Consider the following 26,989-nt stretch of genomic DNA (forward strand, 5'->3'; position numbering starts at 1 on the left):
CCTATTACACACACATATAGACTTTCATCAAAATCATGGAGAGGCAGAGGTGTATGTTGGAAGTCATAGTTTGGTTTGTGCAGAATAATTAATATTATTCTATTCAAGATCAAGTTGTATGAAAGGTAATGTCTGATAGATTCCAACACATTCCAGAGAGGAAAGAGTGGGCGGCAGCTGGTGAGATGCAACATGTTTCTTTTCATAGAATAATTCTTGTGGAAGAAATGGCATTGCTGCCTTTTTCTATTTTCAGCACAAAGTAACACTTAACTAATCTAATTATTATTCAAGGGAAGGTGTGTAGCTGCAAATCTTCCTCTGCAAGTTTTGCAAAAGTAACATACAGTAGAGGATGGGAATGAGAAGGCGGCTGCAAATTTGAATTCACACAAAAGGTTTACAGCTTCAATTTGGAATATGGATAAAAGCATATTTACAACATATCTGTGGGGCACGAATACAGGAAAAGCAAACCCTCGTGTACCCATCAACCCAGCTTAACAAACTAGAAGAGTACCAATAGTCCTGAAGCTTTCTAGCCACACTCAGTGGCTAGAAACAATAGGAATGAGCTGTCAGCAGTTAAAAAATCAGGACATTTCACATAAAAACCTGGATATCCAGCTTCTTTTTTTTTTTGTAAGTTTATTTATTTATTTTGAGAGAGACAGAGACAGTGCAAGTAGGGGAGGGACAGAGAGAGAGAGGGAGAGAGAGCATCCCGAGCAAGTTCTGTGCCATTAGTACAGAGCCCGATTGCAGGGTTTGAACTCACAAAGCTGTAAAATCATGACCTGAGCTGAAACCAAGAGTCAGACGCTTAATTGCCTGAACCACCCAGGCACCCCCATCCAGCTTCTCCTGAAAAACCTGCATTCCTGTAGGGACATAATGGATCGGGTCACTCCTCCAGTTCATCACTTCCTTCATCCACATGACCCACCTGGCCCCAAGGCATCTGAGTTCATAATCCCTGGTATGTGTGTTTGCTTTCCGGGTTGCCTTTCTCTCCTTTGACACAATTCAAGACCTCCCTTTCCCTAGTTCTTCTGCCTCTGCTCCAGGGCATTTCTTTTCTGGGTAGGGCAGGACCTTTAAGCTGCACTAGGCTCCTTGGAGATCCACAGATGAGAAGAGACTGTCTTAGCCTTTGCTGGATGCGAGCTGTGTACAATCGCATATTACGGAAGACAGACAACTTTGGGAATGGGAAAAGGGTGTAAGAGCACAAAGCAGGCAGAAAGTGTGTTGGTTAGGGTTCTCCAGAGAAATAGAACCACTAGATTTTAAGACATGGGCTCACATGACTGTGGGGCTGGCCAGTCTGAAATCTGCAGGGTAGATTTTGTGAGGAGGGAACACTGTGAACAAAGGATCAGAGGCAGGGTTAGTGCTGAGTATGTTCAAAGAATAATGAGCGGTGCAGTGGAGGAGCGTAAAGCATGATAGTGCTGGGGGTGGTGACATGGTGGACGAGAGGGGTGAGGGAATGGTGGGGGACTGGAGAAAATGGGATCAGACCTTGAATGCAGTCAGCTGGGGGGAGGTGTCAAAGTGTTTTGAACAGGGAAGTGGCACAGTAGGACTGTTTTAAGAAAACCTTGGGCCGGGGTGCCAGGGTGGCTCTGTCGGTTAAGTGTCTGACTTGGGCTCAGGCCATCATCTCGCGAATTGTGAGTTTGAGCCCTGGGTCGGGCTCGCTGCTCTCAACACAGAGCCCCCTTCAGTTCCTCTGTCCTGCTCTCTCTCCCCCTCCCCCACTTGCGTGTGCTCTGTCTTTTTCTTCCCCTCCCCCACTTGCGTGTGCTCTTTTTCTTTCAAACTTAAAAAAAAAAGAAGAAGAAAATCTTGACCTGTATAAAGGGTTGGGCAGAGGGGAAAGAGTGAGGCAGGAAGGGCAGTGAGGAACTTTCTGGGATAATCAAAAGCAAGCTTGAGCAAAGCTTGAACTATCAGGGAGAATTCTTATAAACGTGTATATTGTTCTTAAACTGACACGCGCGCGCGCGAGAAATTGCTCACTACTGATGTAAAAGTAAATAAAAGCCTGAACTAGGCAATGAGACAAGGAGACCAGTTTGAGAGGCATAAGGTGGGAAGGAGGAAGGGTCTGTTTATGGACAGCAGGTAGGCTCAGAAGAGAAATGGAGTCCAAAATATCACTGGGGTTTTAAGTCTGCGTGGGAGAAATGATGATTCTACTATCTGAGATAAACGCCAGAGGCACAAGTTGTTTGGGAGGTAATGGGGAATCCTGTTTAGACCTTGCGGAGTTTGAAGTGTAGGAGGGGCCCTGGCTTCATGGGCGTGGCTTGATCCCCAGCGGTGTCCACCCATCCCCCCTGCCCCCCACCCCGCCTGTGAATGACAGCGTGTCCTTGGGCCCTCCGTCTGTATCCTGGGTTGGGGCACGTACCTCCCTTCTAGGGCTGCTGTGAGGATTCGATGAGCTAACCACACATGTGAAGAATTTAGAACAATGCTTCTAAACAGGCACAGAAAAACAGACCGTTGAAAATGCAGCCCCATCTTCCCAGAAAAAGGAAAAGAGTTCCAAAGCACTTTCCCTGCTGGTCTCCACATTCCAGGAGGGCTCATCTGCCCTGTGTGGGTGGTGACACTCACAGACTGTAATTAAACTGAATTTCCATGATGAATCTTTCCTGCTTTTTGGTTCATAACCTTAGGATGGCCAACATGAAGGAAAACTTCGCAGAAAAGGGTCCGGGGTTCTGCCTAAGCACACAATTCTGCATTAATAGAGTACAGTGGGCTGGACAGTAGGATTCTGACTCCAATTACAATGTGTATTTTTTTTTTTTTTTACACCATCAAAGAATCCCGTGACACAGCTGGGAGCCCTACATTCAGATCCTTTCTGACACTATCTACCTGGAAGACAGCGTCAGACCCCACAGTCCTACAAGATTGCCCCCTTCCCCCAGTTCAGATGCCATAAATCCAGATTATCACCTGTGCTTCTGACTAATCAGCTATAGATTGGAGGTTCCAACAACCCCCACCTTCGGTTTGATTAATTTGCTAGAGCGACTCACAGAACTCAGAGAAATATGTCACTTGATAGGTCACTGGTTTATTATCAAAGGATAACTCGGAACAGCCAGATGGAAGAAACGCGTAGGGCAAGGTAGGGGAGAAAGGGCAGAGAGCTCCATGCCCTTTCCAGGCCCTCCAATCCCCCCACATCTCCATATGCTCACGAACCGGGCTCTCCAAACCAGTCTTCTTGGGTGTTTATGCAGGCTTATGAAGTAGGCACGATTACATCACTGGCCATTGGGGATTGAATTTAACCTCCAGCTCCCCACCCCCTCTCACGTCAGTGGGGTGGGACTGAAGCGTCCGACCCGCCAACCAGCCCCCTTCCTTTGGCACTTTCCAGATGTCACCTCGTTAACATAACAAAAGCCCTTTATCGCTCACTCTCCTCACAGGAAATTCCAAGGGTTTTAGGAGCTCTGTGCCAGGAATGGGGGTTGAAGACCAAATATGTATTTTTTTATTCTAAATCACAATATCGTTGACAGTCATAACCAGAGGTCTTTAAAGAAACAAAAATTCAAAAGTTGAAAAGGTCTAAAAATCTTTAAAAACGATTAAACCTAATAGCAACCAAGGTCTGTAAGATAACGACAGCAATACTCGCTAAGTAGGAAGGTGTAGGGAAAAGAATTAATTCCTGTTACGAAGCACAGAGTGTATAAGTCCAACACAGGACCGCTGTGAGATTATGGCCAAGTTCTGCATCACCCGCCTCGAGAGAGAGAAACTGCTAAAAATGCCGTCACCTAAGATGCAGCATGGAATCTTGAAGGCATGTGGCCCTTTTCGTTGTATTTCCCAGGGTCCCCCCCTTCTCTCTCAAGGCAAGGCAGTCTCACTGCCCTTGTTCCCTCTGGTTCAGAGCCTCTACGCACGACTTCCCTATTTATCCCTTGTATCGCTTAGTCGCTTTACATGAATGAAGGCAGAGGTACACTGGATTTTTCTGTTTCAAAATATTTTTAGCAACGTTAGTGGTAGAGAAGAATCCCTCCGATATAATTTTGTTTTTCATCTTAACGTCTTTGTGGGAGGAAAGCGGATTCCAGGCCAGATTTGCTATCTGGGGATAAATAATTGTCTAAAACATGCCCAGTTTTGAATGTATCGGCTCTCACCCTTAGAGAATAAGGGTGTACAGCAATATCTCAAAGACTAAGACTCCTCTTTTCCCTTTAGAACTTTTATCAGCCTTCACAGTAACATTTTCCTAATCACAGTTGACCCTGACCAGTTGAAAATCCCTGTGTAACTCCGGACTCCCCCAAAACTTAACTACTAATAGCTTACTGTTGACCAGAAGCCTTTCTGATAGCATAAACAGTTGATTAACACATTTTATATGTTATATGTATGACATATTGTATTTTTACAATAAAGTAAGTTAGAGAAAAGAAAATATTATTAAGAAAATCATAAGGAAGGGACGTCTGGCTGGCTCAGTCGGTAGAGCATGCGACTCCTGATCTCGGGGTTGTGAGGTCAAGCCCCATGTTGGGCGTAGAGGTTACTTTAAAAAAAAATCACAAGGAAAAGAAAATACATTTACGGTATTGTAAAAAAAAAAAAAATGAATAAATAGACCGCGCAGTTCAATGGTTAACTGTACTGTAAACTACCTGGCTTTGGAAGCTGATCTGCTTTATTGGGAGCCCGAAACAAAAACTCAAAAAGGCTATTACACTTTAAAACATAAAAGGAGACTCAGTGGGCATTGCTTTTACCTCCACACCTGTAATTATCCTTCTGATTACAAGGGAGTTCCGCCCTCCTTGAACTTTATTCTACACTAAAGGGAGTATGGGTCAGTTAGACCCAGGAGACCTTTCCTCTGGACCTTGCAGGAAAATGACTGGTAATCATGAGGTTCACTAAAGGCTCTGAGGTTTCTATCTCTTAGAATCCCTTTTCCTACTGCTTTTCTTCAAGCTGCCTAATAGTCTGATTATTTTTCTGCAAGGTTTTAAATTACTTGGGCACATTATTTGCATCACGACAATGTGATTTTGGTTTATCTCAGTCTCACAGAATAGTGATGAAATTTACTTAAAACCATTTGCGGAAGCAAAATAATGGTTTTAGACCCCTTAACATGCCCTACCTTACAACTTGCCCAAGGCGGGCATTTGCACTATTTACTCATCATCACTATTGGGCTGTCCTGGGGTGTGACAAGTGCCCTCTCCTCCGTGGGCTCACACACAACCGCAGTACAACACGGTGAATGTAACAGTGGCTTGAGCAGTGGGTGCTTCGGGAGTCCTGTGCCAGAGCAACTCACTCTGCTGGGTGTGTGCTTGGCCGGGGGGGGGGGGGGCGGTGGTTTGAGACAATCGGGAGGAAGACAAGTATATATGTACATGTATCTATCATGTACTAATCTCTTACTCCTTGCAAAGCACTTTCAGGCACTAGCCCTTGAATTCCAACTACCTTTTGAGACAGAAACGATTTTTTTTTAAGTTTAGTTATTTATTTATTTATTTTAGTAATCATGGGCTCAAACCCATGACCCCAAGATCAAGAGTTGCACGCTGTTCCGGCTAAGCCGTCCAGGTGCTGCGAGACAGAAACTATTTTTCTTCTAACTTGATAGAGAAGGAAACTGAGGTACTGAGATGTCAAGTAAGTGCCCCCAGTCACACAGCTTGTAAGCAGTAGAGCAGGAATCTGATCTGCTGGTTCCAGGATCTGCAGTTTCTAGGCTTTTGTCTGCTCACCTGCCTCAAAGGATTGGGGGTGGGTGTGGTGCAAATCGTATATTTGCCTCAATTATGGGCCATCAACTTAACATTGTCTGGGAGTGTAAGGAAGTGAGAATGCAAAAAAAGTTTCCCTGGTTTCAGCTTTTCCTAACCCTTTTTAGGTCACTTCAAATGAAATTTGCAAATGACGGCTGGGTGGAGAAGATATGCAAATGACTGCTTAGTGGAAAAGTCCTTTGGAGTGCTATGAAAGTTGGCTCATTTAGCTACCTCAAGTGCGCACATCATTCTTTTTCAGAGTGAATGTGTTTGGAGACAAAGCTTTGTATGTTTCCCTGCTTCCTTTCCAATTTGATATTCCAGTGATAACATATCGATTAACAAAACACCCTGGTGGTTTGAACTGAGTATGCCTATGAGCAGGGGTTAATTGAAAATAGGAAACTGCTGTATATTTTAATTCTTTTTAAGTATTCCCATGGCAGTACCCTGTATGTTGGCTGTACTGAAAAGTAAAAGAAAGTCCAGGACCAGGGATATCAGTACATCCCATTGTTGCTAGATGCAGTTTGAACTGTCAGAACCATTACCTTTTGAATCCGTTTACCCTGGTCTATATGAAAAGGAAGCTGAAGCCAAACCAAACAGAAACACCTAATTCTCCGTGAGAATTCACGAATTTCAGGGCCGAAAGGGAACTTAATGATCACTAAGCTTAATGGTTCTCAAGGGGGCATTGTGGAAATCTGCATTTTTGGTTGTCACCATGACTAGCATGGCTACTGGCAGTTAGAGTCAGGGACCAGGCATGCTAGTTGTTCTACAATGCTGGTCAGTCTTTGCTGGTCATACTGCAAAGAATCGAAAGTGAAAAACTAGTTCATCATGATTTAAAGCCTGGAACACTATTTTACATATAAACAAAAATATTTTTGCTCAGTTTTCGATACACCCCGAATTCTCTAGTATTGTAAATACCGTAACAATGGAGAAAAGATTGTATTGTTTTGTTTCAAACAGAGTTCATCATTTTGGAAAAGCGGGGCACCAACGGCAACGCTGCTCCTGGTACTTGAGTTGCGAAAACACTTTCAGTTTGCATTTGTGACTATGCTGGGCAGGTGTCTATCACGTTAGTGTCCTTGTGCGGGAGCATTGTTTATCATCGTTTTGTTTCTGTTCTACAGTGAGATAACGTTTTTTGAAATTGTGTGTTGTTAGGTTTAGGTTATATTAGATAGGATTTATTTCGGCACGGTTAAGGGGGGGCTGTAACAAACAGTAGACATAAAAAGGAACTGAGTCTTTTACAGGGTTATGTAGTCCAGCCAACTCCTTATATAGATGAGGAAACGGAGACCCAAAGCAGTTAAGCAACTTGCCTCAGGACACAAGTGTTAATATTATCTCCCGATCTCGTCAGAATTTCAGTTTCAACTTTAAAAATTGGAAAGGGAGAAAAGTTATGTGGTAATTTATGTGACGAGCCCGAGCTATTTGAATTCTGGCAGAAGACCCTTTGAGGGATGGTGAAAAAACCGCGTATTATTTGTCAGTCCGAGGGTTAGAAGAGAGGGGAACAGCGTTTAAAAGAACCACGTATACGCGGCTTCTCACTTAAAGCCAGGGATCTACTAGTCAAGACATTTTCTTCTATTTAAGGGCCTGTGGCACTCAAGCAAGACTAGGGGTGGCTTGCTTCGGAGGGGGCTAAAGAAGGGGTTCCTCCTACGGCAGAAACCCATTTCCTCCCATTCCTCATCCACCGCAGTGGCCTGAGGGTCATCCCCACCCCAAGCTGATAACGCCTTAGCATTTCCTCCCGCAGGCCTTGACTGAGCCCAGCCACAGACAGTGCCCACTCCCTAGGAAAGCCGTTTGCAAGTCTCAGGGTCCCCTAGCTTTGGGGGAAGCAGCGCACCGGAGGCCACTGGCCCTGAGCCGCTGAACGCCCTGCGGGAGGAAGCTAAGGGCTTAATGTAGCCGTTGTTCCCACGGAGGGCCGGGGACTCGGGGTCCCGGGAGGGTACGCTAGCGACGGCTCAAGTTCAGCGCTTGATTGTCTCATTGTTTCCTCACCGCGGGTGGGGAGGGGGGGGTGGAGCGCGAGGAGCGCGCTCGCGTCGGGAGGGTGGATCAGGAGGGGCTACTGCGTTCCTAGGCGGCGCCCCTGCTGCCTAGGCAACCGCGCAGTTAAGTGTCCCGCCACCAGCACAGGTCCCCCAGATCCCGACCACAGCTCCGGTCACCATTCCGCCCGCCTTCCTCCTCCTCCTCCTCCTCCTCCTCCTCCTCCTCCTCCTCCTCCTCCCCCTTTTCCGCTTCTTCCCTCCTCCTTTGCCCCTCTTTCCCCTTAGGTCCTCTCTCCCCCCTCCTCCCCCCGCACTCCGTGCACTCAATTCAGGCCAAGGTTTGCTCCACAAAATGGCCACCGAGAGCGACACCTGCGGCCACGTGACCCGCCGTCCTCCCGGCTTCGGGGTTTTTTTCGCCTAACTCCCGATTTCAAGGAGGCCGCCCATGGAAGAACGAGGGCTGACTACTTCCGAGAAATCTCCCGACATCTCCAAGTCCAAGAACTGAGAGAGAAATGAGCGAGTGCGCAGTTGAAAGGAACAGCCAAAACTAGGGGCATAAGGAGATAAAAGGGAAAGAAGCCTAGGTTAAATCTTAAGACCTCCTAGCAGGCGCAAAAGGGGACACGACGAGTTATCGCGAGATCTCAAGAACTCAAAGACTTAGTCTAGGGTATTAGCGGAGGACAGGAGAATTGAAGCTCAGGCGAACTAGGGCAGCATTTGGCGCTCTGAGCTCCAAGGTAGGACGAAGAGCCAGGGACGGGACTGCTTAGGAAATCACGCGAGGTTTGGACTAAACCAACGCGCAGTAGCTAGGCAGAAGTCACAGCAGCAGGAGGGGTTCGGGTGTGAGAGGGAGGGGCTACGTCTTACGTGCTGACGTAGCGGCCCTTCGAGTGGGTATATTAGATCGGTGGCCGCGCCGTGCGTTCCAGAGCCGCAGTTCTCCCGTGAGAGGGCCATCGCGGTGAACCAAACACACTCGCTTAGCAGCGGAAGACTCCGAGTTCTCGGTACTCTTCAGGGATGAGTCATGTGGCGGTGGAAAATGCGCTCGGGCTGGACCAGCAGGTGAGGTGCAAGGAGCCTACCGGGGTGGTTGCTGGACCTAACTTGGCTTATGGCGCAGCGCTAACTGGCACGCTTAGTTCCCATCTCCTGCATACTTCGGGCTGGCCAGTGTCAGTGATTTGGGGCTATGGAGGAAGGGGGAGGTGGTAGGAATGCTGGTTATGGCTATCGCTCGGGCCGGGGCCCCGGCTTGGCCCGCGGTATTGTCCCCGGGCCGAGCACAATGGCGGCTTTTGTGTGTGCGTGCGCAGGCGGGCGGAGGGGGAGGGGGTGCGCGCGCTCTCGCGGAGACGCGCACGCGCGAACCTAGACTGGTTTGTGACCCATGGGTGGTGGGGGGGAGGTGAGTGGCGCGGCAGTGCGCGAATGGGGACCCTTTTGGCCTCGAGGGCTTTCGATTCTCTTTGCGCTCGCAGCCTGGATTCCTGTCCCAGAGGCCCTGCGGCGTTCGTGTGTGTGTGTGTGTGTGTGTGTGTGTGCGCGCGCGCGTGTGTCCGCGCGCGGCAGCAGCGGTGTGTGTGTGCGCCCGTGTGAGCAGGAGGGACGCAGCCCTGGAATGTGGAAGGGGGCGGCGCGGGGGGTGGCCTTCTCTGGGGGTAATGGCGGCGGCCTTCTTTGTGTGGGGCTGGGTGGCTGGGCGGCGCTGCGGCCCACTAGCGGGAGAGAGCGGGTCCCGGGCCGGCGTGGGCCTGGAAAGAAGGATGGAATGGGCATCTTGTTCCTCCCGGGCTTCCTTCTGCAGGCATTTTTGCTTGAGCCCGGTTTCCGCAGGGGCCATCGCACGCTGGGTGCCGCGGCCGCTGAGGCCGCGTTTCCGGAGTGGAAAGTTTTGTGACGCAGAAGATTCGGGGAGGAGTGGGGGGAAGGGGGGGGAGTGGGTCTCTGCGTGCGCGGTAGCGCTGGGCTCTAGATAGAGGTTGAACGCGGCGGGGAGACATCCGGGAGGTTAGAGACCTGGAGTGGCCCCTTTTCCTTACATGCTCCACATAGTGAGTGGCGCTTTAGCCGAGGGCCGCGGTTGTTTTGGGTGGTACCACGGGTTGTATGACTGTTCCCGTGTTAGTGACGTTTGATCCAGGAATCGGCCGCAGGAAAAATACCCGGAATGTAGCTTGGGGGAAATAAACAGTTTTGTTGTTGACTTGTTGCTGCCTGTGGAGTGAGATTGTGAAATAGGTTAGAGCTCCGGGTCTGTCATCTTAACCGGAATCCCCTCTTCTAAGGGTTTGGGGGTAGATTAACGGAGGATGGGCTTCGGTGGCAGGAAGTCTGGATCCCTCTGCAGTAGAGGCACCATGCTACAGATAAGCTTTTCGGTGGGATGTTTGGAGACCTTTAAGTAAACTTCTGCTTACCCCAAACTCCAGAACAATCCTGAAACGAAGTTTAGTGACACAAATTGATAGATTTTTAACGTAGTCGTGTATAATATATTTTTGCAGATTTAACGATCTGTTTTTTGTTCCTGGTCAATAAATGGAGCGTTTTTTTCTCCCATTAATGAATTGTATTAAATCCTTCAAATTGCTGATACGTCATATGTTGAATGAAGCACATAGAAAACCTGTTGTCAACAGCACAGGCTATCCCCATTTTTAACGTTTTGTATATAGGTGGTGCCAATTTAAAAAGATTATAGGCAGGAATGAGTCTTATTTAAATTTGTGATATAATTCAAAAAGTACGTAGACTGGTTAGAATTAAGCAGCAAGCAAATTGATAACAAAATTGCAACAATGTAATCCTAACAGTTTACAGTATCCTGCTTTATGGTTCATGTTGCCAAGTGTAAAATTAATAACAAAACTTACACTGTAACAAGTGCAAAAAGAGTTTTTGTTCCTCTTGTGCTTTAAAGTATCAGTCTCTTGAATAACAAAGCATGGCTGTGTTTTTGCTAATACAAATTATGGAAGCGAGGTGTCTAAAAGTCTTATACTTTCTTTTTTTTATTAAGATTTAGCATCTCCTTCCAATTTTCAGTGACTCCATTGATGATGCTTACAATTTGACAGTATCAGTTTTGAGCTTTTAACAGAAGATTTATACCACTTTTGCAAACAGGTGGCATCAGTACTGTGTGATGTCTTTTGTGGCTTTCTTAGAAGTTTTTTGACAGCTGTAGTTTTTTCCCCGGATATTGCTTGCAAGTACTTCCTGGCCACTACAGAATGTGATGAACATAGCAGGGCTTTTTGTGGAATGTTGAGGCTTTGACCTTCTAGTGTAAGGGGATGAGTAGAAATCGAGATTAAAGACAGTAAAATGTGTCCTACTGTTTAAAAGCATTCAATGCCAGTTGTGCCATTTATGTCCAAAGTCTTCTGAGCTTAATCTCAATCTTAAAAATGGGAGAATAAATAGGTGGTACCTACTTCACAGAGGGGTTTTTTTTTTTTTTTTAAGTTTGTTTGTTTATTTTGAGAGAGAGTGTGGGAGGGGCAGAGAGGGGGAGAAAGAATCCCAAGCCAACTCGGCACTGTCAGTGCACAGTCCGATGCAGGGCTTGAACCTTGAGATCATGACCATCCAGGTGCCCCCACAGAGTTGTTCATCAGAGTGCTACCCTAATTAAAAATACTTGTGCAATACTTAGAGGGATAAAAGAACTAAGAAATGGTCAATTAAAATTTTGTTCTGTTTTTCAGGTGTGCTCTATAGGTTCAAAGTAATTCCAAGTAGAAAGTTGGTGGTATTAGGAACATTTATCACATATGATGGGAGTAAAAATAAATCGTTTTCCTATTTGACATTTTAAAATAATTTTAATTTCTTGGGGCTTTTACTTTGGAAAATGTTACAGGGTAAATTCACTTTGAATTGAATCACTTAAATTTTGACCCAGTTTCTACTGGATAACACCAGCATGTTAGTGTGCTGCTTTCCATAGTATAAGCAGTTTGTGCTATTTTCTGTTTGCTTAGAATTTTACAGTCTTCAAAACGCATTCTTCGTTAACATTCTTATTAAGAGTTTCACATCAGCTCCATGAAGCAGGCAGGGCAACTAGTGCTAGTCAATGCTACAGAGAAGGACTAGTTTTTTCTTCATAATATTTCAGCACACAGGCGGCTAACCATTTAACTCTGTTCTCCTAGTTTGCTGGCCTAGACCTGAACTCTTCAGATAATCAGAGTGGAGGAAGTACAGCAAGCAGTAAGTAAACCATTTTATGGATTTCTTGAATATTAGAGCTTTAATAACTTAATGTTCCATTGGACTTATTTTAAAGCTTAAGAGTTTCCCTTCCAGTTTTTACTGTGTAGAGTTACTACGTAGTCAGTGTTAAGTAAAATTATGTAGTGTACTTAGTGATCACTCTTAAAGCATTGTGGCCTTTGGGTAATAATAAAAGGGACTCATTTTCTGAATAAAAATAATCATTAAAAAGAACTTGATACAACACAAATTACCTTTGGAAGAATTTGATTATGTCCATTATGAATCTTGAGCCCAGCTTAGAGGTAGTGGGCATGTGTTTATCCCTATTAGAGTGAATCTACCAGAATTAAATTCAATAAAAGAAACATTCTTTTTTTTTTTTAAGTTTATTTTGAGAGAGAAAAGCACAAGTGGGGGAGGGGCAGAGAGAGAGCTAGAATCAATCCCTAGCAGGCTCCTCACTGTCAGCACAGAGCCGGATATGGGGCTCAACTCCCGAGCCGGAGTTGGACGCTTAACTGACTGAGCCCCAATAAAGAGAACATTCTTGTTCATCAGCTATAGCTAACCCTTTCCTGTGAGGAACATGAGACTTACTGATAGAACAAAGCTATACCGAATCTTGAAGTGGTGGTTAGGATTTTAAACGCTGAATTGTATCATTCTCTGGGAAAGAAGTTAGATATAAAAGTTTTATTTCATTTTATTTTTTCAGAGAGTTGTTTTGTTTTGTTTGAAACTTGTTAGAGATTAGTATTAAGGTGTAGGGATTTATTATTTGGCAGTAGACCTGCTTTGGGTCCCTTCAGGATCGATCTCTTCCTATTAACTCCCACCAAAAAAAGAGGGAGGGGGCAAATGGGTACAGGCTGTAGGGTCTGAAAGCGTTTTTTCATTGTGTTGCGTGGTAAAGGATGTGACCTCATTTTTAGGGAAGAAAGGCCTCTTTGGGCACAAAGTTGCCTGGTATTTTTTAGATTTGACTTTATTTGTCATGCTAAAGATCTCTTATGAGTTGATCATCCTAATAGAGATCTTTAATACTTAGTTCAACCCAAAAGTAGAAGAGACAGTTAAGCAGATTTATTAGTAATAAAGCAGGTTGACTTTCTTTTACTTGGTGGATATACATTATTTGCTTTTGCTTCTCATCCATTATCTAGGCTGTATTTCTTGGCTACAGAGTTCTGTAAGCAACAACAGTTGACTGTAGACTCTGGCAAGCCCCAAATTAAAATTCTCAGTTCCTTGAAATCATTTCCCCATCGCAACTTACCAGGTTAGAAACAAAAAAGCCTCTTAGTGGCTAATTGCAGGATTTATTACATAGCAGTTTTAGGTTGTTACAGTTATACTTTCCTTGTAACTATTGCTGACAGATCTCAAATAGTAGCAGGCCTTTAAAAAAATTGTGTTGTATTAACCACTAGTAGCAAGTTATATTTGTGGATTTCAGTGATTAGGTTCCACGTCAAATTTTTATTTACCAAACTTTTTTCCTCCTCCCCTCCCCTTTTAAAGTTCTTAAAAGGCAATAACCCATTTAAAATAAAAGTAGACTCATCCCCCTCCCCCATTTGCAAGTAAGTCAGACTGGTAGGCTAGATATTAAATTTTTTTCTAGGACCTTTTTTTACATTTTTTAAAAAAGCTTTATTTCTTTATTTAGAGAAAGTGTGAGGAGGGGAGGGGCAGAGAGAGACAGACAATCCCAAACAGGCTCTGCACCATGAGTGCAGAGCCCCACACAAGGCTTGAACCCATGAACCATGAGATCATGACCTCAGCGGAAACCAAGAGTTGGATACATAACCAACCGAGCCACTCAGGTGCCCCCAGGACCGTTTTTTTAATAGTGCAAATTTTGGTAAAAAGCTTTAAGTTTTGGCATTTAATTTTATATTCTTTCTTTTAGAAGGACGCTATATTCCTCCTCACTTAAGGAACAGAGAAGCTACTAAAGGTAAGTCTTTTGAGCAACTTGGTAGACCTAATTCTTATTGTTTAGAAGTCAGAGCCTAGGGAAAAATGAGGCACTTTGGGAAGTCTGTGAGCATTGTGCTCTCCTGTGCCTCTGTCAGAATTGGTTCAAATTATTAGGACTTACTCTGAAAAAACTCCTCTAAAGTCACACAGTGGAAAATTCTCTATTTCCTATGTCAGAATTCTCTGGCCAAGGGCATGGTTTTGTACAGTTTACTAGTGTTGTACTTTGTAATCTGTGTTTGTAATCATTGATACCATGATTTCAATTTGAAAAAGGTGAGTGGGTATCCTACTGTGTAAACCAAACTGCACAGTAATAACCCAGTTATTTCTGTTTTGCAGAGCTGTCAAAAGAAAGATGTGTTATTGCAGATTAGGTAACAGATTATAGCATTGGGCATGCTCCCAGTAAGTTGGGAGTGATTCTCTGGTTTCATCTCCTTGCCCTTAAGTGCTTCATTTGAAAAGTTTTGTCTAAAATGTATCACAATGCCTGGTCTTTTCTGGTTGTGTTTGTAATGTGATAACTAGTAGATACCTCATTATGGGACAATTGTTTGGGTGCTGTATATTCTGTAAAATAGGTGATCTGAGATTTGGAGGAAAAGTGAAGGTTTGGAAAACTATTTAAAGGTCAAGAAGAAGGAAGATAAAGAAGGCAGAATTGGAAGGGTGCAGAAGTCCACAGGAGCATGTGATTTGCTATCATTCCTCCATGTGCATATGCAGTCTATATATATTAGCTTCACTGTCCCCGGCAATACATATATATAAAATCTGATTATAATTTCGTAACTATCATATCATTTTTCTTAGTTACCTGCAGAGTTTGTCTTTATTGTCATGGGTTCTCATTCTAGTGTTCTAGCTGAAACTGACCCCCATGTATCTTTAGTGCTTTTCCCTCTTCATTGCAGTGACAGATCAAAGGGAAGGGGCAGTATCACAGACCTTTCAGAACTGAAAGGGCTGTTAGAAATCGAATTCAACTCTATTGCTTGCTGAGGTGTTGATCACCTGGCTGGCGGCTAATGGTAGAGGCTTAAGGCTGAAGGAAAGTAACTTAACTTCTAAACGTTTAATCTGTTTAATTTATTCGTCTTTAAACTCTCTACCTCTTGGGCTAATTTACACCTTTCTCATTCCCTCTTACTGAATGTTTATAGTTGTACCCTAGGAATCTGTCCACACTAACAGTGTAGGGATGAAGATTTTCCTTGTATTCCTGATTCTTGTCTGTATTTCATGAGAATGGAGCATTGTACTACTTTTTACTATTGAAATTGGAAAATAATGTATTAAATCAGGTAATCTGACACCTTTAGGAATGTCTTAAATATCACCTCTGAGAAACACTGAAACAATAACTGTTTCCCAGTAAACTTGTTCATACCTATAAAACGAATGGATTTAATTGTGGTGGTCATATAACTATAGTATAATCATTGTTTATAGACAAAGCTATTGACCTTTTTAGAGGTGGTATTCATTTAGAACATTTTTAGACTGTTAAGTTGCTTGGTTTAGTGCACAGTATTTTCCAGTGGAGAAAATCTAAAAAATTCTGTGTGCCATTGTAAACCAGCTCTAAATCTTGGTTCTCTTCTAGTACCATGATAGGAATATTTCCATTGTCCTTTTAGTTCACAGAGATAAGATAAAATTATTGGAGGGCTTCAAATTCAGAAACCTAGGTATTGTAAATTTCTATTTAATATAATAAAATGGGTTTGCTTTTTTTTATTGAAGGATTCTACGATAAAGACAGTTCAGGGTGGAGTTCTAGTAAAGATAAGGATGCATACAGCAGTTTTGGATCTCGTAGTGATTCAAGAGGGAAGTCTAGTTTCTTTAGTGATCGTGGAAGTGGATCAAGGGGAAGGTATGTGATTTTTATTGATCTTTTCACCTTATGTATATGAAATTTAGGAATTGGTCTTTATTTTGGTAAATACTTGTTCTTGTACTCTTACTATGAAGCATGATGCTTTTTTTCCACCTTAACAGACCCCCTATTTGGATGTGTTAATAAGCATTATATCTGTGTAATCGTATTTTCTTAGCTGTAAGAGGTCTTAGAACTAAGTTGAATTTGTTCCATAGAAATTAGAGGAGAATAAGAACATGCCCCTGGACATAATGAAATCGGTTATTTTTGTAATTAATCTAGCTTTATTTATATTTAAAGCAGTAAGTTTATTTAGTGAATGGCCTAATTTGGTTGAGATTTTTGTGGGTATTCTTTATGACAATTTTAAACACCTTATATTTTTGATTACACAAGTGGTGAACTGACCTCATGCGCCTAATAGCTGTGGTTAGTCCTGTGTGTCCTGATTTTTCGCAAACAGGCCTAAAACTAAAAACATCTTAATTCAGGTAAGGATTATTTTCTACCTTTTATCCACAGTCTGTCACACAGGTGAATTGATTGTCCTTTTAAATGTCATCCTAGTTCTAACTGGGACAATTGATATTTGGTGTGCTATTTTTCCTACCACTGAAATGTATTTGGATGAGAACTTTAAATGAAAGTACAAGTTATGTGCTGATACCAAATATTTAAGACTTGGTTCTTAATTTCAGCATGTATGAGGCCTGTGTAGGCTGTATAATTTTATAGAAATCAAGAAGGATACTTACTTTAGAAGGTAAAGCTATGTAAATGGTACATTTGATGTGATTAATTAGAGGGCCTTATTTGTCAAATAAAAGTGAGCCGTGATGAGTCATTCAGCTTCTCTCCAGGTACGGTTCTAGAGTAGTGACAGTAATCTGATAATGGTTAAATGATTCTGATTAGTTTCTTATGCTGTTCAGGTTTGATGATCGTGGACGGAGTGACTATGACGGCATTGGCAGCCGTGGTGACAGAAGTGGCTTTGGCAAATTTGAACGTGGTGGAAATAGTCGCTGGTGTGACAAATCAGATGAAGATGATTGGTCAAAACCACTCCCACCAAGTGAACGCTTGGAACAGTAAGTTTTTGAAACGTATGTTAATTGTGATAAAGCCTCATTAGCTAATATAACAAATAAACTTAACCAATCTTGATTTCAGGGAACTCTTTTCTGGAGGAAACACTGGGATTAACTTTGAGAAATATGATGACATTCCAGTTGAGGCAACAGGCAACAACTGTCCTCCACACATTGAAAGTGTAAGTATTTTTGCTTGACTTTTTAAGAAGTGTAAATCTTCTCACAGCACATCAAAATAAGGTGGGCTTTCAAAAAGCAAATATAGATCATATCTACTTGAATAATTCTTTAGTTACATTAAAAACCTGCCTGATTTGTGGAACGTTAAGTGTCACCATTACTAATAATTAGAAATAGAAAATGCGTCAAATGTAGGAGGACCCCAGACTTCTTCAGTGTAGATTAAGCCTGGAGGACTGGTTTTCTTCAAAATATAATGTAGTTTTATTTAAAGCAGCTATAAAGTACAAATCAGGTGTTAGGGTTTTTCCTCCCTGTTATTGTATTAGTGTAAAACAAAAATGGCTCCAGGATAGCATTTCTAGCAATTTAACCCCATTGAATTTCTTGACAGTTCAGTGATGTTGAGATGGGAGAAATTATTATGGGAAACATTGAGCTTACTCGTTATACTCGCCCAACTCCAGTACAAAAGCATGCTATTCCTATTATCAAAGAGAAAAGAGACTTGATGGCTTGTGCCCAAACAGGTAAGTCTACTTAATGAAAGTAAAAAGTTATAAAGAATAACTTAATTGGGATTACCCTTGTACAACTAGTACCAAAAAAAAAAAAAAAACACATGGGATATCTGAGTTTCATGGGGAAGCTTGAGTCCTAGACATAGCCTAACTGGTATATTTTGATACAGGTATGGAGTAGTTGGCTGGTATTTCTTGTCTTACAGACCTTTGGATTTTGTTATCTTTGGTGTTCTCATTAGGGCATCTTGGGGAGGCCTATAGAAAGCCCTCAGCCTGTTAACTGCTGCAACAGGGTTAGATTATTGTCATTGCAATGGTGGGAAATTAGCACTATAACATTTTTTTTTTTAAAGTTTATTTATTAATTTAGAGAGGGAGAGGACACGAACAGGGGAGGGTTGGAGAGAGAGGGAGAGAGAGAATCCCAAGCAGTCTCCTCACTGTCAGTGCAGAGCTCGACGCGGGGCTCGAACTCCCAAATCGTGAGATCAGTAAGAATTGTAAGATCAGAATAGTCTGTGATCCATAGGAATGTGGCCAAGGGAAAGAAAGGTGCCTTCATGGTAAAGAAGCACTTCCCACCTTTTGGGAATGGGATGGTTTATAGCCTCTAAATTGAGCACAAGTTTTTCTGTGTCTGTAAGTTTGACCAATTTGAAGGAGGGTGGCAACTGCCCCCCCCATTAAAAATAAATATAATTATCTGATATCTTTGCTTCCTTATGGAAGAGTGAAAATTTCATCCTTTGTACACCAGAATATGTACAGTATGTCTGTATATATGTGTTACAAATTGAAATTGACATCATTTTTGAGGGAAAATTTCTGTTCTCTTTACAAACGCAAATAAGTTGAACACTACATTGTTATTGATCAGAGTTTGGTATACTTTATCTGTAAGGAAGCAAAATAAACATTTTTGGTTTTTATGGGCCACGTAGTCTCTGTTTCCAATCTACTCGTTTCTGTTGTCATAGTGTGAAAGCACCTGTAGATCGCGTGTAAATTATTGGGCGTGGTTGTATTCCAATAAAGCTTTATTTACAAAGATACATAGGACCTTAGTTTGCTGACTTCTGTTACAGATGGGTCAAAGAAGTCATTTCTTGGTATTTTTAACTTAGCTGTTAGTTTTTAGAAAATTTATTGGGGTATAAAGTAAAACCACTAATTAGTAATAGGGCAGTTAAAAAACTGTCCTCTACCAATATTTATTCAAAAATAATAAGCAGTCCTTCTCTGAATATGCTTTCTCTTAAACAGGGTCTGGAAAAACTGCAGCATTTCTTTTGCCCATCTTGAGTCAGATTTATTCAGATGGTCCAGGCGAAGCTTTGAGGGCCATGAAGGTAAATATTTGTTATGTGGGACATTTATACTTTTAAGTTTTATGGCCAACTTGGGGCTTGACCTCACTACCCCGAAATCAAGAGCTGTACACTGTACTAACTGAACCTGCCAGGCTCCCCGAAATGCACCATTATTGTAGAACTTTGTAGATAGCTGTTGAGAACCTTCTAAATGGCACATCTACTTATTCCAAATTATTTAATGAAAAACAGTTTTCAAGTGTAATCTGTAAACTACAGAAGGGAATTATGACGTAATGGACCTTTAAAAGAGGATGTTAAGAGTTGAACTTTTAATTTATTTTTTAGGAAAATGGAAGGTATGGGCGTCGCAAACAGTACCCAATCTCCTTGGTATTAGCACCAACCAGAGAATTGGCAGTACAGATCTATGAGGAAGCTAGAAAAGTAAGTACACATTTCAGGGATTTTTAGCTTTCTCGTTGATTCTATTGAACTGTTTTAGGACTATGAAAAAGTGTTGGCCTTGAAATTGTAAAAATTTCTTTGCTTGTAGTTTTCATACCGATCTAGAGTTCGACCTTGCGTGGTTTATGGTGGTGCTGATATTGGTCAGCAGATTCGAGACTTAGAGCGTGGATGCCACTTGTTAGTAGCTACTCCAGGACGTCTAGTAGATATGATGGAAAGAGGAAAGATTGGATTGGACTTCTGCAAGTATGTTAATTTTTAAATGCATAAAATGTAATATTTTTTAAATTACTGGCCATTCATTTTGTAGTACTTACCAGCATTGTTTAAATTTTAAGATCCAGAAGTGATTCATTTTAGCGCTCTTTTATGAGATGCTGATTGTAGTTTTAATGTTGATAAATTGGTGACCTTTTAGTAGAGGCTGAGAATGATTGGACTGGGACGGAGTCAGAAGTAGTAAGAGCTAGTTTTGCTGTGTGCTTGTGAATGATTTGTTTCGTGGCACAAGTCCTGTGCTTTGTCTCGTGTACGTGTGTTAAATCTGCAGTGTGAGGGATTTAACCATCAATGAATATATTATTGTATATAGAAAACAGCTGTACTAAAACTATCTTTTCTTCTCAAATTCTGACCTGAATATTTTTATGACAGATACTTGGTGTTAGATGAAGCTGATCGGATGTTGGATATGGGTTTTGAACCTCAGATACGTAGAATAGTTGAACAGGATACCATGCCTCCAAAGGGAGTTCGTCACACTATGATGTTTAGTGCTACTTTCCCTAAGGAAATACAGGTATTGTGTGATGCTGCAAGTTTTATTTACTGAGAAATTTGTTGGTCTCAGTAGATGATGATAATTTTTTCTTTTCAGATGCTTGCTCGTGATTTCTTGGATGAGTATATCTTTTTGGCTGTAGGAAGAGTTGGCTCTACCTCTGAGAACATCACACAGAAAGTTGTTTGGGTGGAAGAGTCTGACAAACGGTCCTTTTTGCTTGATCTTCTGAATGCAACAGGTAAAATTACGAATAATTTTAGTGTCACTCTGGCTTAGGTAATGGGAATCCATTTGGATCACCTTTATTGCTTTTCCTCCCCATTTAAAACATCCCATTAAAAGTATATTTATTTGTCTCTGTTTAGATGTTGACTAAATGTTAAGAGAACTAAGTCCCTATTAAAGACAAATATCTGGTAATTTTTCACAATTAGGCAAGGATTCGCTGACATTAGTGTTTGTGGAGACCAAAAAGGGTGCAGATTCTCTGGAGGATTTCTTGTACCATGAAGGGTATGCTTGTACCAGCATCCACGGAGACCGATCTCAGAGAGACCGAGAAGAGGCCCTTCACCAGTTCCGCTCAGGAAAAAGCCCAATTCTAGTGGCTACAGCCGTATGTATAATACAAGTGTATTTTCAAGTTGCCGCTGTTCAACTTTGGCTTCAAGTGCGCCATGTGTAACAAAAGTTATTTTCCAGGTAGCAGCAAGAGGACTGGACATTTCAAATGTGAAACATGTTATCAATTTTGACTTGCCAAGTGATATTGAGGAGTACGTACATCGCATTGGCCGTACAGGACGTGTAGGAAACCTTGGTAAGTGTTCAGTTACTTGATTGATGGTCTGGTGGTTTTTTCAGTGAGATGTAGCAAAGAGCTTTTCAGGATCTTAATTTGAGAACTCTTACTAAGGAATGCTGTTAAAATCTATCTTAGCAATAGAAGTGACTTGTGGTCTTTTCAGTGTTCTACTTACTATTCTATGTAGGAAAGTAAGAATACTGTGCTCTTATGGAAGACTTTAATTTATGTACTTTTTGGGACTGGTTTAGGCCTCGCCACCTCATTCTTTAATGAGAGGAACATAAATATTACCAAGGATTTGTTGGATCTTCTTGTTGAAGCTAAACAAGAAGTGCCATCTTGGTTAGAAAACATGGCTTACGAACACCACTACAAGGGTAGCAGTCGTGGACGGTCTAAGAGGTGAGGCATACGGGTGGCATATAAAGAATGGGGTGGAAAAAAAAAAAAAAATGGGGCGCCTGGGTGGCGCAGTCGGTTAAGCGTCCGACTTCAGCCAGGTCATGATCTTGCGGTCTGTGAGTTCGAGCCCCGCGTCAGGCTCTGGGCTGATGGCTCAGAGCCTGGAACCTGTTTCTGATTCTGTGTCTCCCTCTCTCTCTGCCCCTCCCCCGTTCATGCTCTGTCTCTCTCTGTCCCAAAAATAAATAAACGTTGAAAAAAAATTAAAAAAAAAAAAAAAAAAAAAAAAGAATGGGGTGGGTGCTGTGTCCAAAGTTAACTTTTCAAGTACTTAGTGGAACAGGCTTTATTTTCTTCGGTTGCCTGGATCATTTGGGGAAGGGGTGTTAGAAGGGGTTGTCACAAAGTTAATGCCAGCTGTTTAGGGCTACAGTCTTTAAGATCGCATTAGGGAAAACAGGGCTGGATGGGGAATCATTTGAATCGAAAAATCAGAAATTGACCATCGGGAGGTTTTAACAAGAACTGGCTTGTCTGGTGGGATCTCCTCTTCCTTTGAACCACCAGCACATTCTGTCGTTGCAGTAGTAGATTCAGCGGAGGCTTCGGTGCCCGAGACTATCGACAAAGCAGCGGGGCCAGCAGTTCCAGCTTCAGCAGCAGCCGCGCCAGCAGCAGCCGCAGCGGAGGAGGCGGCCACGGCAGCAGCAGAGGGTTTGGTGGAGGTGATGTTCATTTTTCACCTCCTGTCTTGGGGAGGGGGGGGGCTTCTTCTTGTAGTCCTCTTTTTTCAAAGCATAGTTAAAAACACTGGAGAAGTTTGGCCCAATAGATTGCTTTTCATAATTTGATGTCAAAGTACTTAAGGAGGGGAATGGTTGTATTTAACAGTGGATGACTTAATTAATTTCTCTCTTTTTCACATCTCTCATTAGGTGGCTACGGAGGCTTTTACAACAGTGATGGATACGGAGGAAATTATAACTCCCAGGGGGTTGACTGGTGGGGTAACTGAACCTGCTTTACAGTAGGTCACCCTGCCAAACAAGCTAATATGGAAACCACATGTAACTTAGCCAGACTATACCTTGTGTAGCTTCAAGAACTCGCAGTACATTACCAGCTGTGATTCTCCACTGAAATTTTTTTTTTAAGGGAGCTCAAGGTCACATGAAAAGATGAAAGGAACAATCAGCAGCCCTGTTCAGAAGGTGGTTCGAAGACTTCATTGCTGTAGTTTGGATTAACTCCCCTCCCGCCAACCCCCATCCCAAACTGCATTTATAATTTTGTGACTGAGGATCATTTGTTTGTTAATGTACTGTGCCTTTAACTTTAGACAACTTTTTATTTTGATGTCCTGTTGGCTCAGTAATGCTCAAGATATCAATTGTTTTGACAAAATAAATTTACTGAACTTGGGCTAAAATCAAACCTTGGCACACAGGTGTGATACAACTTAACAGGAATCATCGATTCATCCATAAATATTATAAGGAAAAAACTTATGCGGTAGCCTGCATTAGGGCTTTCTGATACTTGCAGATTGGGGGAAAATAAACAACAAACGTCTTGAAGCATATTAACGGAATTAGTTTCTAATGTGGCAAACTGTATTAAGTTAAAGTTCTGATTTGCTCACTCTATCCTGGATAGGTATTTAGAACCTGATAGTCTTTAAACAAGCCATTCCAGTCATGATGAGGTGATGTATGAATACATGCATACATTCAAAGCACTGTTTTCAAAGTTAATGCAAGTAAATACAGCAATTCCTCTTTCAATGTTTAGGCAGATCATTAATTATGAGCTAGCCAAATGTGGGCATATTATTACAGGGAAAGTTTAAAGGTCTGATAACTTGAAATAGGTTTTTAGGAGAATTCATCTACTTAGACTTTTTAAATGCCTGCCATAAATGAAATTGAAATGGTAGAATGGCTGACCACAGCAATGACCAGCCCTCATTGGGGCCCTGGGTGATTTTTGGTCTAATAACGCATGCTAGTGTTGATGTTTTTTGGTCAAGAGGGTATGAACAGGAAGAATTAATGCAGCAGGCTTTATTTTAAATGCCGATTCACATTACTCTGTTCAAGCTGCGTTGAGATGTTAAACTGGCTTACTATAGACTTTGTAAAAATGGCTCCAGAAGAGTAACAAACTGAAATCTTTGAGATCACACAGGTTGGAAATATGTACATAACTGCACAAGGTGTCAATTCTGCTATACAGTGCAGTTGTAGTCAGTTTTAGTTGCATAGGTTTCCATTGTATTTATAGTCTGTTTATGCTAAATCTGGCCAAAGATGAGCATTGTCCACCACTAAAATGCCTCTGCCACTCTGAATTCTGTGCTAATTTTGTGGCCAGAATGCGGTGATCAAAACGCTCAATCTTTTTACAGTGGCATAGGAAGACGGCAAAAATTTCCTAAAGTGCAATAGATTTTCAAGTGTATTGTGCCTTGTTCTAAAACTTTTATTAAGTAGGTGCACTTGACAGTATTGAGGTCATTTGTTATGGTGCTATTTCAATTAGTCTAGGTTTAGGCCCTTGTACATTTTGCCCATAACTTTTTACAAAGTACTTCTTTTATTGCACATTCAGAGAATTTTATATATATGTCTTGTGTGCGTGTCCTTAAACTTCCAATCTTATTTTGTCTCTTGGAGATTGTTGAACGCAGCTTGTCTAGGAAGGGGATGGGACTAGATTCTAAAATTTATTTGGGACCACGGGAATAATAGTTGGGAAGAAAACTATTTGCACACGACAGATTTCTAGATACTTTTTGCTGCTAGTTTTATGTAATATTTATTGAACATTTTGACAAATATTTATTTTTGTAAGCCTAAAAGTGATTCTTTGAAAGTTTAAAGAAACTTGACCAAAAGACAGTACAAAAACACTGGCACTTGAATGTTGAATGTCACCGTATGCGTGAAATTATATATTTCGGGGTAGTGTGAGCTTTTAATGTTAAGTCATATTAAACTCTTAAGTCAAATTAAGCAGACCCGGCATTGGCAGTGTAGCCATAACTTTCTGATGTTAGTAAAAACAAAATTGGCGACTTGAAATTAAATCATGCCAAGGTTTTGATACACTTGTCTTAAGATATTAATGAAACACTTCAAAACACTGATAAGAAGTGTCCAGATTCTCAGATGTTTGTTGCGTGAGTTTTGTTTAGTTGTGTGTATTTTTTTTTTTTTCAGTGAATGTCTGGCACATTGCTATCCTCAAACATGTGGTTATCTTTGTTGTATTGGCATATTCAGTGACTTGTACATTCAGCGATAGCATTTGAGCAAGTTTTATCAGCAAGCAATGTTTTCAGTTAATAAGGTTTCAAAAATCACATAAGAATGGATTTAAACTTGCTGAATGTAAAGATTGAACCTCAAGTCACTGTAGCTTTAGTAATTGCTTATTGTATTAGTTTAGATGCTAGCACTGCATGTGCTGTGCATATTCTGATTTTATTAAAATAAAAAGTTGAACTGCACAGTCTCCTTTGTTGTTGTCAATTGTGGTTTATTATTATAGGTGAAAATAAAGTTGTGCTCTTGCCTGAAGAATTGTAAGGTGTAATTTTTTTGGTTTTGCTGTCGAGTGCTAATTTTGAGATGCCTCTTGGGAGACAGAATGACTGATGCCATAAGGATTTGTAATAAAAGGTGAAGGTGAAAAAAAAAGATTGCTGTAATGGAAATCTAGGACGTCCTTACGTGGACGTATTGCATTGTATTGCAAATCAGTTTGTACTTCAAGCAACTCAATATGGGTGGGAATCTTTCGTTCTTGGAAGCACTGGATTTGAAGGACATTTAGACGGTGGAAGAATGCTGGGTAAAAGTCAAATGGACTAGTAATCTAAGTGATGGTGAGTGCTAAGGGATCCAGAATATTTGGTGGTGGTGGTGGGGAGGGGGTGCCTGGCTGGCTCAGTCGGTAGAGCATGCGACTCAGGCTCAGGGTTGGGAGTTCAGGCCTCACGTAGGGAATGGAGCCTACTTTTTAAAAGTAATTGGGGTTATGATAGGGATGTCTGGCATGGCTACCCCCTTACCCCCTTCAGTTTCTTTGCTGGCATCCATTAGTGCTGCGGGCAGCTGCTACCAATTAACAGACGGTATGTGAACCAGAACTGAATAGGCACTTTGTAAGCAATTAGGTTGAACCATATGAAAGGACTCCTGTTTTTGGGGTCAAACATGGTCAAATGTTGGTAGTTGGCTATGATTAAACCTAAGGAAAGTACTTGATAACAGCTTTCTCAAGTCCTTTGCGGTATGATGAACAATTTTTTTCTTTTTGGTATTGTAAAGAAATACTTGATTCTGGATCGGTATCATTGTTCACAGTTATCTCAAAGTAGCAAGCCTAAATTTATAGGGCAGAATTTTGAAGCCTAATATGCCATATTAGTTTTGGAGAATGGAAAGAGGGAAGGGAAGTAGTTTAGACAAAAGTGTGGAAAGAGGGGCACCTGGGTGGCTCAGTTGGTTGACTGTCTTAGGCTCAGATCATGATCTCTCATTTCATGAGTTCAAGCCCCACATCAGGCTTGCTGCTCTAAGTGTGGGGCCCGCTTCAGATCCTGTTTCTGCCGCTCCCCCACTTGCACTCTCAAAAGTGTGGAAAGAGGTTATGTTAGGACAGCTAGATGGAAAAGCTAATGGAGTGAAATTGGATTCTAAGGATGGTTCAAAGTCCCTGATAAAAGAGGGGCGCGGGCACCTGTGTGGCTCAGTTAAGCAGTCCAGCTTTGGCTCAGGTCATGATCTCACGGTCCGTGAGTTCGAGCCCTGCGTCGGGCTCTGTGCTGACAGTTCAGAGCCTGGGGCCTGCTTCAGATTCTGTGTCTCCCTATCTGCCTTCTCCCACTCGCACTCTGTCTCTTTCAAAAATAAACACTAAAAAAAAAAAAGTGAACACAAGCTATCTGGAGGAACTAATTCTTAATTGAGATTATTTCTAGTCTAGCAGTATTAAGATTATAGTAGTCAGGTTTATTTGCATATTATGTTAATTTTTGTAGTTTTTTTTTTTTTTAATTTTTGTAGTTTAAGCGATTTGTTTAAATATATACTTAAGTGCTATTGTCACTGTTCGCCTCCCCCACTCATTAATGTTTGGTTTCGGTAATGGTTTGCTGTAACCATCTCTTGGCTGAATTTCAACACCACATAATTTTTTTCAAAAATGACTTCTAGGAACCATGTTTGAAAATTGTTCAGTGTCTGCTTGAACCTATATAATTGTTTTTTTTCTATGACGGGTGGCTTGTTTCCCTTGCCCCTATGCTCCTAAGTGACCTAGTTAGACCGATCACAGGCTTACTCTTTGAAGTAACTAAGATATCTGGGTGTTGACACTGGTCTTACCTGCCTTCCCACTGAAAAGCAGAAATTCCATTCACTGCATTTTAGGAATATCTCAGGCTTTTTTCTC

General features: G+C 41.9%; 1 protein-coding gene across 4 annotated transcripts; it reads left to right on the top strand.

Annotated features, from left to right (window-relative positions):
* The first annotated feature begins 8,258 nt into the window (after positions 1–8,258).
* On the top strand, positions 8,259–25,040 carry DDX3X (DEAD-box helicase 3 X-linked). Of its 4 annotated transcripts, none has more exons than XM_043570687.1 (17): positions 8,259–8,920; positions 12,019–12,076; positions 13,998–14,045; positions 15,818–15,950; positions 16,889–17,047; positions 17,130–17,229; positions 17,625–17,760; positions 19,018–19,103; positions 19,413–19,511; positions 19,621–19,781; positions 20,190–20,334; positions 20,413–20,557; positions 20,754–20,935; positions 21,022–21,139; positions 21,376–21,529; positions 22,118–22,254; positions 22,465–25,040. In XM_043570687.1, the coding sequence occupies exons 1-17, from the start codon at positions 8,876–8,878 to the stop codon at positions 22,542–22,544; spliced, it is 1,986 nt and encodes a 661-aa protein (XP_043426622.1). In that variant the 5' UTR covers positions 8,259–8,875; the 3' UTR covers positions 22,545–25,040. The 4 variants fall into 4 exon arrangements, with proteins under 4 accessions (XP_043426622.1, XP_043426621.1, XP_043426619.1 ...); XM_043570686.1 differs by having other exon boundaries at positions 8,267–8,920; positions 22,115–22,254; XM_043570684.1 differs by having other exon boundaries at positions 8,768–8,920; positions 22,097–22,254.
* The last annotated feature ends 1,949 nt before the right edge of the window (positions 25,041–26,989 follow it).

The sequence above is a fragment of the Prionailurus bengalensis genome, chromosome X, assembly GCF_016509475.1.
Source record: "Prionailurus bengalensis isolate Pbe53 chromosome X, Fcat_Pben_1.1_paternal_pri, whole genome shotgun sequence".
NCBI classification, from domain to species: Eukaryota; Metazoa; Chordata; class Mammalia; order Carnivora; family Felidae; genus Prionailurus; species Prionailurus bengalensis.

What these genes read in the sequence shown, in the direction of transcription:
- DDX3X (XM_043570684.1), top strand. Translation starts at nt 8,876, where the DNA reads ATGAGTCATGTGGCGGTGGAAAATGCGCTCGGGCTGGACCAGCAG. An exon ending in TGATCTTCTGAATGCAACAG is followed by an intron (nt 20,558 to 20,753) that starts GTAAAATTACGA and finishes TTTCACAATTAG; the next exon opens with GCAAGGATTCGCTGACATTA. An exon ending in CAGCAGAGGGTTTGGTGGAG is followed by an intron (nt 22,255 to 22,464) that starts GTGATGTTCATT and finishes ATCTCTCATTAG; the next exon opens with GTGGCTACGGAGGCTTTTAC.